This window comes from Apteryx mantelli, chromosome 19 (assembly GCF_036417845.1).
Source record: "Apteryx mantelli isolate bAptMan1 chromosome 19, bAptMan1.hap1, whole genome shotgun sequence".
NCBI classification, from domain to species: Eukaryota; Metazoa; Chordata; class Aves; order Apterygiformes; family Apterygidae; genus Apteryx; species Apteryx mantelli.
The window spans coordinates 9,818,391-9,830,139 of NC_089996.1; the positions used below are offsets into that span (position 1 = coordinate 9,818,391).

The 11,749-nt window shown below is 59.4% G+C and overlaps 2 protein-coding genes across 3 annotated transcripts; one reads left to right on the forward strand and one right to left on the reverse strand.

Moving 5' to 3' along the window:
* The first annotated feature begins 781 nt into the window (after positions 1-781).
* Positions 782-6,666, forward strand: MIF4GD (MIF4G domain containing). 2 transcript variants are annotated; one of them, XM_067308272.1, is made up of 6 exons: positions 782-881; positions 1,956-2,092; positions 2,949-3,058; positions 3,526-3,681; positions 4,366-4,458; positions 5,658-6,666. In XM_067308272.1, exons 2-6 carry the CDS (start codon positions 2,011-2,013, stop codon positions 5,883-5,885), a joined length of 669 nt encoding a protein of 222 aa, XP_067164373.1. In that variant the 5' UTR covers positions 782-881; positions 1,956-2,010; the 3' UTR covers positions 5,886-6,666. The 2 variants fall into 2 exon arrangements, with proteins under 2 accessions (XP_067164373.1, XP_067164374.1); XM_067308273.1 differs by lacking the exons at positions 782-881; positions 1,956-2,092 and adding an exon at positions 2,116-2,190.
* A 289-nt stretch (positions 6,667-6,955) lies between these two features.
* On the reverse strand, positions 6,956-11,547 carry MRPS7 (mitochondrial ribosomal protein S7). Its single transcript, XM_067308271.1, has 5 exons — positions 11,081-11,547; positions 9,949-10,140; positions 9,573-9,636; positions 8,523-8,690; positions 6,956-7,693 (listed from the first exon to the last, which is right to left on the reverse strand). Exons 1-5 carry the CDS (start codon positions 11,134-11,136, stop codon positions 7,472-7,474), a joined length of 702 nt encoding a protein of 233 aa, XP_067164372.1. The 5' UTR covers positions 11,137-11,547; the 3' UTR covers positions 6,956-7,471.
* Positions 11,548-11,749: the final 202 nt, after the last annotated feature.

The following is an 11,749-nucleotide window of genomic DNA, read 5'->3' on the forward strand; positions in this document are numbered from 1 at the left end:
GCGATGTGGGGCGGTGGGAGCCTCCGGGTTTTTACTTCCCGCTCCCGGTTCCTGGGCGCTGGTCACCAGCGGGCAGAGCCATCCTGTCCCCTCCGTGACATTTTGGATCTCAAGGCTCAGCACTGTGCGAAGGGGGCTCATCCAAGGGGGGCTGCACAGCCCCGTCTGCCCGCTGTGCTCGAGAGGGACCGTCGCAGCCGCGGGTGTTTGAACCTGAGCCACGAACCCACGGGGCTGAGTTTGCACTTCGGTGTGTGCAGCCAGGACGCACAGCGCTGCAGCAAATGTTCACAAACTGCTCATTCTGCGTTTCCTGAAGCTGCTCTGCTGCTGTCTAAACGCTCCTGCCATGCGAAACGTTTGAGAGTTTGGAGAAAAAATGCGCAGCGTGTTCTACCATGGCCAGCAAGCTCTTCTTCCCGAGAGCTGGCGTAGTACATCTTCCCTTCCCTGAAATTTTTCAGCTTTTTTTTTTCTTTTTTTAAATATATTTGGCATAATCCCGAGACACCTTCACAGCGAGCCGAGCGGCAGCGGCAGCGCGGGGCAGCCCCGCTGGAGCGTAGCCGGGGCTGATCGGCGCGGAGGGGAGGGGGAATGAACGCGGTTGCGGCGAGGCCGAGGCGGCAGCGGGCAGCGCCGGCTGCCGGCGGCGGCGGGGGAGCAGCCGGGGCGCGGAGCAGCCGGGGCCGGAGCAGCCGGGGCGGCGCTCGCAGGCGGTGGCGCTGCGGGCCCGGCCCGCCCCCGGCTCGGGCGAGGAAATGACCTAAGAGGAAACCTGCGCTGCGCCGCGGCCGCGACGCTCCGGCGATGCCGCTGCGCTCGGCGGCCGCTCCCGGCAGCGGCGGCGGGCGCAGGACCGAGCGGGGGCGGCGCGGCAGGTCGGTGCGGTGCGGCGGGGGCCCCGGCGGGATGGGGGCGCGGGGCCGCGGGCACAGGGCGCCTGGGCAGCGGGGCTGGTGCCGGCTGCGACCCCGCGGGCGGGAGCGGCCGATCCGGGGGCGCCGACCCCGACGCCGCCGGCGCCCCGGGACGCCCCGTCTAGCGGGGCCGCTCGCGGCGGCGGCGGCGGCGCTGGGCTGGTGCCGCCCGCTGCCGCCAGCCCCGGGGACAGTGCGGCGGGTTTTCCGCCGCCGCGCCCCGACGCTCTGCTCCGGGCAGGGTTAGTGGGCCCGGCGGCCCGACGCGGCGGTGCCGGCCGTGGGATGCCGATGCTGTGGCCGCCACCGCCGGGCTGGGGCTTCGCCGCGGCCTCGCCGGGCTCCCTCCGCCCCGACACGCCGCCGGCAGCAGTGGGACGCGCGGCCGCTCGCCGGCACGGACAGGCCGGAGCGCCGGCCCCAGGGGACGCTCGGCACGTGCCACCCCGACGTGCGCCCCGCTCCGCGCCTCGCCGCTCCGCCCGGGCAGCTAGCGAGAGCTTCGGCTGCGGCCCTGATCCGGGGCCTGTTTGCACCAACGGGTGACTAACGGCCGAGGAATTTGCTCACTCAGCACAACGCCGGCTCCGCGTTGGTGCCGCGGGCCCAGCCTGCCCGTCCCAAACAGCCACTGCTCCTGCCTGTGCTTCCCTATGCTGTTCCTGCTGGGAAGCCTCTCGGAGGGAGACGTGCTTTGGGATGGCCTGAGCACGCTGTGTGGTTTGAACCTGCGGATCGATAGAGCGCAACGCATTTTTCCGTATCAGAAGACCATAAAGGCTCTGAAGACGAGGTGCAGGAGCTCCTCGTTATGGGCTGGTGGGAGGCGAGGCTTAAAACGATGTGGGAGCGAGGGTTTCCCTGGATCTAGGGCTGGAGTGCGGATGCCCTTGTAACAGAGGGTTTTCCTTTGGGGCCGGGGTCTCTCGGGAGAAAAGCCCGTGCTCCAACACTGGCTGCTTTCGGGCTTCGTCGAACGGCTCGCCGAAGGTCCAGCCTCTCTTTCTACCTGAGCCGTGTTTGCTCTTTTCCCAGGAATTGCCGCTAGCGCATCCGCTGCCCCGATCCTCGCCCTCGGAGCAGGCCAGGCATGGGGGAGACGGGCAAAGAGGAGTACAGGATACAGTCGTTCGATGCCGAGACGCAGCAGCTGCTGAAGACGGCTCTCAAAGGTCAGCAGGGCTTTTCTCCAGCTCCTGCACCGCGCTCAGCCTGGCCGACGGATGAGGCCGGATGCTTGGACCCCTTTGGCTAACACCGATTGCTAAGGGTAGAAAAGCTGTTTCAGAAACGTCTTTCCGCGGCTGGGCCCCCAAGCGAACCCGTTCCGGGGAGGTCTTTGCTCCCTGCCTTGCCCCCTCTCACCTTCTCCCTGATATTTAGGGGTGCAGCCGTTCACGTTTGGCTCCTGCTTCTCAGAGAAATGCGATGTGAAAGCAGCAGAACTTTTCTACTCTTACATCATGGTGGTTTTCTCATTTTTCTCTGATTTCCTGGCACCCTCCTCTTCTGCTGTCGCCCAGCGGCTCTCCCACATCTGGCCTCTCGCTCTTCCCCCTGTGCCTGGTTTTGGCTCCCTTCCCCTCTGCCCCTTCCTGCTCCCTCCTGTCCCGTCGTCCTGGCTGCCGGCATCTGCCACTCACCGGTCACGTCTCCGTTCAGAGCCCTGCGGGATTTTGCGCGTTTGGCTCCTGTTAACCTGACTTTGCACCCTATAGCAGGGTCGTGCTGGCATTTCAGATTCAGGTCAGCTTCTTGCTGTCCTATTTCCATCCTTTCCTCCTTCGCTTTCCCATCGTGATGGCTGCATCTCCGGACAGGGAGGACCGAGCCACCCTTGGAGACGCTACCTCCAAAGCAGCTGGTGTTGCCAGAGGGGCTGTGACTCTTGGTGCAGGAGAACATGAGCTTTTGCACCCTACGGCAGGGTTGTGCCAGGCCCAGCGCAGAGCTGGGCTGCTCTGCAGGGACCCCGGAGCGAGCGGCACGAAGGGTGCTGGGTGCTGACGGTGTTGCCTCCCTCCGCAGACCCCAGCAGTGTGGACCTGGAGAAGGTGGCCAACATTATAGTGGACCAGTCCCTGCAAGACTGTGTGTTCAGCAAGGAGGCAGGACGCATCTGCTACACCATCATCCAGGTGAGGGAGAGCCTCCCGTCCGGGCGGCGAAAGGCTGGGAATGTGCTCCGGCTGCCCCTCGCCTGGGCCCGGAGGGGCTTCTCCCCACCCCGGGCAGGTTCCTCTTCTGCCACGTGTCCCCGCAGTGGAGGGATCCAGACATGCTGCGGCAGCAGGCGTGTGAGAAGCTCCGGGCAGCGCTTTCCTCTGCGGAGGGGTTTGCCCAGCGCCGGCGAAGGGCGCCCCAGAGACGTGGGGCTGGGCTGGGCAGCCCCGCGGGCCGGGGAGCCCGTCCTCGCTGCGGGGACGCGGGGAGCGCGGGAGGACTGGGGCGCCGCGCAGCCGGCGAGCGCGGGCAGGCCGTCGCTGCCCCTCTGGGCGGTCACGGGAGGGGACGTGCGTGGTCCTGTGTCGCCCAGGTACGAGCGTCCCCCCACCCCGCTCACACCCTGCTTCCCTCCCTCCGTCCCGCCGGCGCGGGGGCGCAGGCAGAGAGCAAACAGGTCGGCCAGAGCGTCTTCCGGAGGAGCCTGCTCAACCGGCTGCAGCAGGAGTACAAGGACAGAGAGGAGCTGCGCAGCCGCTCGCTCCAGGCGTGGATCTGCTACGTCACCTTCATCTGCAACATCTTCGACTACCTGAGGGTAAGGAGCCGGGGCCGGAGCGCCCAGCGGCCGCTGCCTAGCGGTGCCAGGAGGGCCCAGGGGTCCCGGCGTCTCCGGCACTTGGAGGGCGTCGAACGCGCGTGCGGGGCAGAGATGGCACGGGACCTTGGAGAGGCAGCGCCGGCTCTGGGAACAGTCGCGAAGTCCGAGCTCCCTCGGTTTGCACCTGCTGCTTGACATCCTCTGATCTGACTGCTCCCGATGTCCTAGGCTGGACTGGTTTGGTTGCTAGTAGGTCCCGGGGTGGGAATGTGTTTTCTTTAGTCATGCAGGTGCTCGACCGTTTCTCACCTACGTGCTGCCGGGGTTTGTCCGCAAGCCTGCGCTGCAGGGCCTGGGCCCCAGTACTGGCTTGGAGTAGATGCAAAAATGATGCAAGTAGAGCCGCAGGCAGGAAAAACGCTGTTGCAACAAGTGTGTTTCCCCTGACTACCTGCTTATATTTAAAAATAGACATTTTTACCTCATTTGTTCGGTTTCTCTGGCTACTGGAGACTCCAGCATCTGGTCTCCTAGGCGAATCCCACCACTACTGCATTTTGCAGTGCAGCTGATTTCTGCCCCCTTCTTCTTTGGAGAGCTGCAAGGGAAAAACCCTTTGAAAAAGCTGCAGGCTCTTCCCCTTCTGGCCCGGAGCTGACGACGGCTCCTGCCTCTTCGCAGGTGAACAACATGCCCATGATGGCGCTGGTGAACCCGGTTTACGACTGTCTCTTCCGGCTGGCGCAGCCCGACAGCCTGCGCAAGGAGGAGGAGGTGAGCGCCGGGCGGCGGGGAGCCAACGCCGCCGCGGTGGGGCCGAGGACCGGCAAAAAGCGCAGCCCTGGCGCGTGCGGAGGGAGGGCTGGTGCGGAGCAGGGCGTCAAGGCCAGGCAGGAGCCGCCCTGGCCAGGCCGTGCTGGAAGCAGGAGGAGCCGTGCCGGCTGGGTTTGCGGCCCAGGAGGGAGCGGGACGGAGGTGCTGGTCGTGAGCCCCTTGCTCCAGCTGCAGCTGCACGTCTTCCCTTGCTGCGGATTTTCTCCCTGTTGCTCAGACGTCTCCGCTGAAGCCAGAGCTGCTGCGGAGACCCTGCAGCCAGCCGTTCCTTGAAACCGGGGCTTTCCGGGGTTGTGCAGCTTCACCCCCTGTTGCACGGGGAAAACATGGAGCACAACTCCCCCCCTGCTCTCACAGCAGCCAGCTGCTCCGACTGCTGGACCTCTGGAAAAGCAGCCGTCACACTTGGGTCCCCCGGGCCCCCGTGACGCGTTAGGCAGCGCCTTGCGTAGCTGCCGCTCGCCTGGCTGCGCCTGCGGAGCCGATGCCGTGCCGGACCCAGCAGGGAGAAGGCAGCTCTCTGCAGCCGGAGCCGCGGCGCGCCCGTGGTCAGCGCGCAAGGGTGGAGCGCGCCGCGGGGACGTGCCCGAGTCGTGCCAGGGGTTGCTGCAAAACGTACGGGCCCGTGCACAGGCCCCTCGGGTTTTTTTCCACCTCATCCTAGCGCAACCCTCACACCCCTGCAGCCCAGCAAGTTCCCCCTCTTCTCCAAAGACCTAGTTAGTGCCTCTGCCTCCTGCAAATCACCTTTCTAGGAGCTTCAGAGCACGTTGCAGCCACTTCCCGCTGTTCCTGGCAGCACCTCCATATTCCAGCCGTGGCTCCGACACTGCCATCTCCTCCTGGATATCCCACAGGGAACGAACATTTTTCCACCTGTTGCTGCTGCGTTTCCCTGGCAATCTTGTTGGTGAGGCAGGGGAGGTCAGGGCGTGCTTTTCCCAGAGCAGACATCCGGCCTCTCCTGCCTGCCGGATCACAGCACCTCAGGGGAAGCACAGTTGTCACCTGCTGGGAGTCCAGGGCAGAGGGAAGGGGACCAGCATGGGTTCATCCATAAATGAGGGAGTACTCGATGGAGATGTGCTGAAGCCCCTTGTTCCTCTGCGCTCAGGTGGCTTTCTCTCTTCCCTCTGAAGGTGGACTGCTTGGTCCTGCAGCTGCATCGCATTGGCGAGCAGCTGGAGAGGATGAACTCCCAGCGGATGGATGAGCTCTTCTCCCTCCTCCGAGACGGCTTCCTCCTGCAGGAGGGGCTCAGCTCCCTGTCCCAGCTCCTGCTGCTGGAGATCATCGAGTTTCGGGCTGCTGACTGGAAGATGACGGACGCTGCCCAGAAATACTATTACAGTGAAGTGACGGATTAACCGCTCTGCAGCAGAGGCGGCGAGATGTCCCCAGCACTTTCACCAGCAAGCTTCATACCAAGTTTGAATTTCTTTTCATATTAATGTTTTTCTAGCACTTCCTGTAAATAGGATTTATACTGGCTAGAGCCTCTGTGCACATAACTGCCGGGCTGTAACTGGTGCTAGACTGACTCTGGAGGTTTGGCAAGGTGGGAAGGGCAGGGCAGGGCACGCATAACCCAGCAAGTTCTTCCACTGGTTTGGTCTAATTATGGGCCAATGCCAGCAAAGGGCAAGGAAGGCTTCTAGTTCAAACCAGCGCTTTATACAAGCATTAAGAAAAGCACAGTTTAAGCTGAGAGCATTTTGGTTTACCTAAGAGCCAGCAGAGCTGAGGAAGGCAGCGGGGAAACTTTGCAGCTCACAGTCCCCGAACCAGGTTGTACCTGCTTCTCCAGGACAAGTCATGAAAAATACTGTGGTCAGAGACCTCGCAAACAGCTCAACCAAGTGCTACTTTCCCCAGCCTCTCTCCAGCACGCTGGCTGTACCTGCATGCAACGCAGCCTCCACCACGGGTCACCAGCCACCAACACCCACCACGGGGCTGCCTGCAGCAGGACAGGTCCCTCAGCACAAGCAGCTAGAAACAGGTTTTCTAAGTTTTATATAATAATTGCTAAGTTTTCTCAAAATTTAGTGACTTTCAAATATGGTATGTTTCTTATGAGAATGGGAGAGGAAGAAAGGAAACTTAATAGTTTATTGAAAGTTTTTTCTAATAAAAGTTTTCTGCTAACACGTGCCCTGCGTTCTCTCTATGCAGCTGCTGAGCTGTAGCAAGGATTGCTCTGAACAACGCTCAAAAGCTGCTCCTGCCTGAAGCCTTAAGGCTGCAGTATTCATTTTCTCCTCTGGTGTAGGGTGGCAGACTGGATTTAGGCAAATCGGGTAGCTGGAGAGAGCGGTGTGAGATTCAAGCAACAAAGGTTTAGAATCAAGATGCCTTTCCCGTGAAGCTCCGATTTTATTTTTTCTGTTAACATCCCCATCAACTCTCTGCAAACAATGTTGCTGATGACCAGAACTAAAAGTCAAAAAGGGCCTTTTATTGCCTTTTTTTTTAACCAATCTAGTAGTATGATTGGTAAACTGGTTATTGTGTGGGGAAAAAAACTCCAGCTCTGCTCTTCCCTGGCTGTGCAGCCAAAAAAGGAAAAACATTTGCTGATCACAGGAACAGAGTGACTTGAAAGTCCTCAGGAAACAGGTAAGTGGAATGGAAAGATTATTTTATACAGTGTTGCTCTGAGAAAAAAAAAAACCATCTAAGGCTTGTCTTCACAGGGAGGTGATTATGAAATAACTAGAGCATCCATGCAGGAGTCAGTAGCTATTTCCGACTCCCCCTTCCCCCATCCAAACAAGCACGAAAGAAGTGAACCTGTGTGATCGGATGGGTTTTCTCTGGCTTAGCCCAGCAGCAGTCCAGAGGGGAGCTTCCACCTTCCCCTCTTTGTGCAGGCAACCCTGGGGCTCTGCTCTCCAGGCCGTGGGACAGCAGCAGCATGCTGGAGCGCGTGCGCGTCCCATGCACGGAGTCCCTACCACCAGCGGAAGTGGGCATAAGCCCGGTTGGCCTCTGCCATCTTGTGCAGCGCATGCTTCTTCTTGATGATGGGCCCTTCGTTGTTGAAGGCCTGGAGCAGCTCCTGGGAGAGCTTCTCAGGCATCAGCGTGCGGCGGTGCTTGTTCTCCCTGCACTCGGTGATCAACCACTTCATGGCCAGGAAGCGCTTCCGGTTGTCTTTCAGAGGGACTGGGACCTGGGAGAGATATAGACCGTAACAGTTATCATGGTGGGAGGATGCAGTGACCTGCTGTTCTCCAGTGGTCAGATGTGTCCAGCTGGACACAGGTACATTTACACCTTGCTCTGACTCCAGTGGCAACAGGCTGACCGCTCTAGTAAGACCAGCTGTGGTATGGACAGCATGAGCTTCCACCAGCTGATTTGTGTCAGTTCACCTCATCTGTCCATAGAACTAGCTATTGCTACCAAAAGGGGAATCCTGATCGGTCTCAGGTACTGTCTGCAGACACCGGCCTTTGTAAGGATTTCTGGCTTATTCAGGAACTGGATCCAGGTCATTTTGTGCCTGCAGGAGTGGGAGATAGAGTCACCACTCCCCTGCACTGAAGGATGGAGAAATATCTCCACGTTTCTTTTCTCCATCAAGTCTTGAGCATTATAGAGCCCATACTTAAGACACGTGTTCTGCTTAGACTCTAAATATTACATGGTATCTAGTTGACCTTTTTTGCTACACTGACCTGCCCCAGGGCTTTGGGGCCTCTTCCCACTGCAGAGGGGATGGGACTGGCAGTGCAGGGACTGTTGATTGTTTTGCTGCCTGTCACTAATTTCTGTCTCCTAGGACAGTGTTTACTGCGTGCCCTACTTTTATCTACTCAGACAAGCAGAGACTGCTGCTGATACAGGAAGTGCCATGCTCACAGACTGGGGTCCTGATCTTGGATAGGGTTTCCAGGTGCCGTTATAATCCAGATTACAAAGTGGCTCTACTTCTGAGGGAAAGCCCAGGATGAAGGGGTGAAAACTGGTGTTTTTGCTCCCAGGCCCCTTCCTTTCACCTGGTAGGTTTTGCCTCCTTTTGTGATGCTGCAGAGGCCAATAATGGGCTGACAGTTTTTCAGAGCCTCGTGGAAAATTACATAAGGGTTGCATTCAATCTTCTCCTTCTCGTCTTCTGGAGCCTGGTGGTACTTCTCCAACTGCTTCCTCTTAACGGCCTCTAGGGTCTTGGGGCAAACACAAGAAAGGAGACATGCAGAGAAAACATTATCCCATTTCATGAAGTCAGATCATATTTACAGACACCCCACTTTCATCTAAGAAGTGTAGCCTGCAGCTGCTTTTCTAGCTCTACTGGCATCAGGCCAGTCAGGGATTCTTGTACTCAACAAATTTTACTTCACCCTCTTCCAGCTCTTGTCTCTTTATTGGACAGCACGTTTGGGGTGAGGAGGCCAAGCAGCACAGACCTGAGCCAGGGGAGGGCAGGGACAGAACAGAGGCAGGAATACAGGTCCATGTGCATCTTCCCCTCCAAAGCCTGGTTTCCAACACCCTTGGTGTTTTTCTGTCACAAATAATCAGCAATTACTTGGGGAACCTTTTGGACAGTGCATGTCCCCATTTCAAGGGCTGGAGCATGCCAAAGGGACCACCAGCGAATGCCAGTTACTGTAGGTCAGAGCAGGGGTCAAAGCTCTGTCATAGAGGTGACGCATTTGTAGGACCCTGGCTTCACTGGAAAAGTATACAGAAGATAAGGCATGAAAACAGCTGAAAGGAAGATCTTGTAAGAAAACGATGCTCTTCAGGGTAGGATCTGAGTGTATGCAGTAGGTAAGGTCTAAGATGCACTGAACAGTGGAAAGAGTTCTTCATTAAGTGATCACCACCTAATCTGTGAGCTGAATAAGGCTGGGGCTTCTGCAAAATGCATGGCTAATCAGGTAAGGAATGGTGAGTGTAACGTGTGTGTGGAGAGGGAACTGTGTTAGGACTGCAGAGACGACCTGAGTTCTGGCACTTCCTAATTCCTGTGGGCTTGACTTCCCAGCCTTGCTTTTTTGCATTGTTTAAACATAATTCTGAGAAGAAACATGGCTTCTCACCTGTGCCATCAGGCTTCTGGCCAGCACTTTATTTCCATCCTTCATCATCATGTTGGTGAATTTACTGTCAACACAAAGGCAAATGTGATCCGATTGAAACTCTGATTTCATCACCCAAGGAAATAAGGTCCCCCACTGAGTTGTTCCCATGGTTAAATCTGGGTGCTGCTAGATCTGGGTGGCTGTAATTATCTCTAACCGCTGCCAGTCAATAGACTGGCTTTCTGGGAGAAGATTAATGCAGATAAAGGGAATGTGCTGCAACAGAAGGCAACGTGCAACACAGCAAATATAGGCTGAAGAGGACAGCAAAACTCCCAAGCGTTTTGGCTCCGTGGGACCTAGTTGTAACAGAGGACATGGTGCTTTCTCTGACCTGATCATAGGGTCGCTGAACACAGAACTGGAGACATTGGAAGGAGCAGCTTTTATGGGTCGAACAGCCCTAAGCTCCTGTTTTGCCTTTTCCTCCTCGGACAGCTCATCCCCGGATTTCTGCAACAATTCTTTGTTCACTTCTGGCTCTAGAAACTCGGGGTTGTAGCGACTCCATCTCACTTGTGTCAGCCTGAGAAGAACAAGACAAGAAGAAGGGGTTGTGAATCAACAGAGCCGATACGTCTTAGCGAGGATTCGGACAGCCGTACAAACGCATCTCAGAAGCGTGTGTCAGACTCAAGCGGCACCTCTGCCTTCAGCTCCGTTGCTGCTTTTCTCACTATGGCAGAGCAGTAAGGCCCTCACCGTTGCTGCAAAACATACTGGGCAATCCCTGCACCAAGGGGACAGCGATCTAAACAGTCGCAGCCTGAGAAGTTACCGGCTGGCGAGCGCTGCGCTGAACGCTGGAATAAATCATTAACGTAAGAACAGCGGAGCACAAGGCTCCAGGCAGGGCAGCACTGCTTCACAGCGGTGGTGGAAAACGTGCCGTTGCTGCCAATGCCTCTGCTGAGCTGCTCCTCACCGGGATACCCCAGAGCTGGCTCTGGAGCGGCCGCCAGCCCGGCCCTTTCCCTAAAGCCACCGGATGCACCCCAAGGGAGGAACCTGGGGAGGTCTGAAAGATTCACAGGCCTGAGGCTATGAGATGCCTGGTGGTGCAAATAAAAATACTGTTCTGTGCTAGAAGAAGCAGAACAACCATCTTAAACAGGATTTTTTTTTTTTTTTTTTTTTTTTTTTTTTTTTTTTAAGCAGCAGCTAGCAGGAAAGTATGTTTGGGGGAATATAAGGGAGCTAAAGAGATCCCTGCACTCCCCCAGTAACGATAACGCATCTCGGCCAGCACCCACAGAACAGCACGTGGAGGGGGTTAAAGGCCGGGGCGATGTTAAATATCGCCCCAGCCCCGCTCCCTGCGCCTAGGGACGGGCTGGGCCTCGAAAACGCGCGCCGGTACCGCCCGATGCCCGGCCCGGCGCCCCCAGCCGCTCCGCAGAGGCAGCGGGGCCCCGTCCCCGTCCCCGTCCCCCCGGGGCAGGGAGCCGCCGCCCCGCCGCGCTTACCGGGGCAGCCAGGCCCGCAGCCGCCGGCCCAGCCCCGCCGCGCTGGGCGCCGCCATCTTGTGCGTGCGCGCAGCCGCCCGCGCGGCGGGAGGGGCCGGGGGGGGCGGGGGAACCGCGGCCTCGCGTGAGCCAGAGAGGGGACAAGAATTAATTAAAAAGCAGTAAATCGTGGTGCGGGTCTGTGCCGTTTCCCCGAGGGGTGGCCCGGTCCCCCCTGGCTCTGGGGCGGCCCCGAGTTGCGACCCCGGGAGGGGGGAGGGGGGGGACAGGGCTGCTCCCGGCGCGGCCCTCGCACCGGAGCGGTTCCCCCACCGCGCTGTGGGGCGCAGCGGGGCCTGAGGGGCGTCGGGGGCGCGGGGGTTAACGGGCAACCCCCCTGGGGCTCCCGGGGGGGAACCGTGGCGCCCCGCCAGGGGCTCCCAGCACCCCCCGACCCCGCGGGCTGGGGAGGCGGTGGGGCGGCGATGGCCTCCCTCCCTCCCCGCGGAACCCCCGCAGGCCGGGCCGGGCCGGGCCGGGGCGGTGCCGCTGCCGCAGCCGCAGCCGCAGCCGCCGCGGCGCAGCGCCGCCCCCACCCCGGACCCGGCCCGGCCCCCGCCGCCGCCGCCACCGCCCCCCGGGCTCGGCGCGGCTCTCGCGCGGCCGGGGCGGAGTCGCGGGCCGCGGCGG

Excerpts from the sequence above, each read along its gene's own strand:
- MIF4GD (XM_067308272.1), top strand. The coding sequence starts at position 2,011 with ATGGGGGAGACGGGCAAAGAGGAGTACAGGATACAGTCGTTCGATGCC. Across the intron at positions 2,093-2,948 it reads GCTGAAGACGGCTCTCAAAG|ACCCCAGCAGTGTGGACCTG; the intron begins GTCAGCAGGGCT and ends CTCCCTCCGCAG. Across the intron at positions 3,682-4,365 it reads ACATCTTCGACTACCTGAGG|GTGAACAACATGCCCATGAT; the intron begins GTAAGGAGCCGG and ends GCCTCTTCGCAG.
- MRPS7 (XM_067308271.1), bottom strand. The coding sequence starts at position 11,136 with ATGGCGGCGCCCAGCGCGGCGGGGCTGGGCCGGCGGCTGCGGGCCTGG. Across the intron at positions 10,141-11,080 it reads CTGCGGGCCTGGCTGCCCCG|GCTGACACAAGTGAGATGGA; the intron begins GTAAGCGCGGCG and ends TGTTCTTCTCAG. Across the intron at positions 9,637-9,948 it reads TTCAGCGACCCTATGATCAG|TAAATTCACCAACATGATGA; the intron begins GTCAGAGAAAGC and ends TTGTGTTGACAG.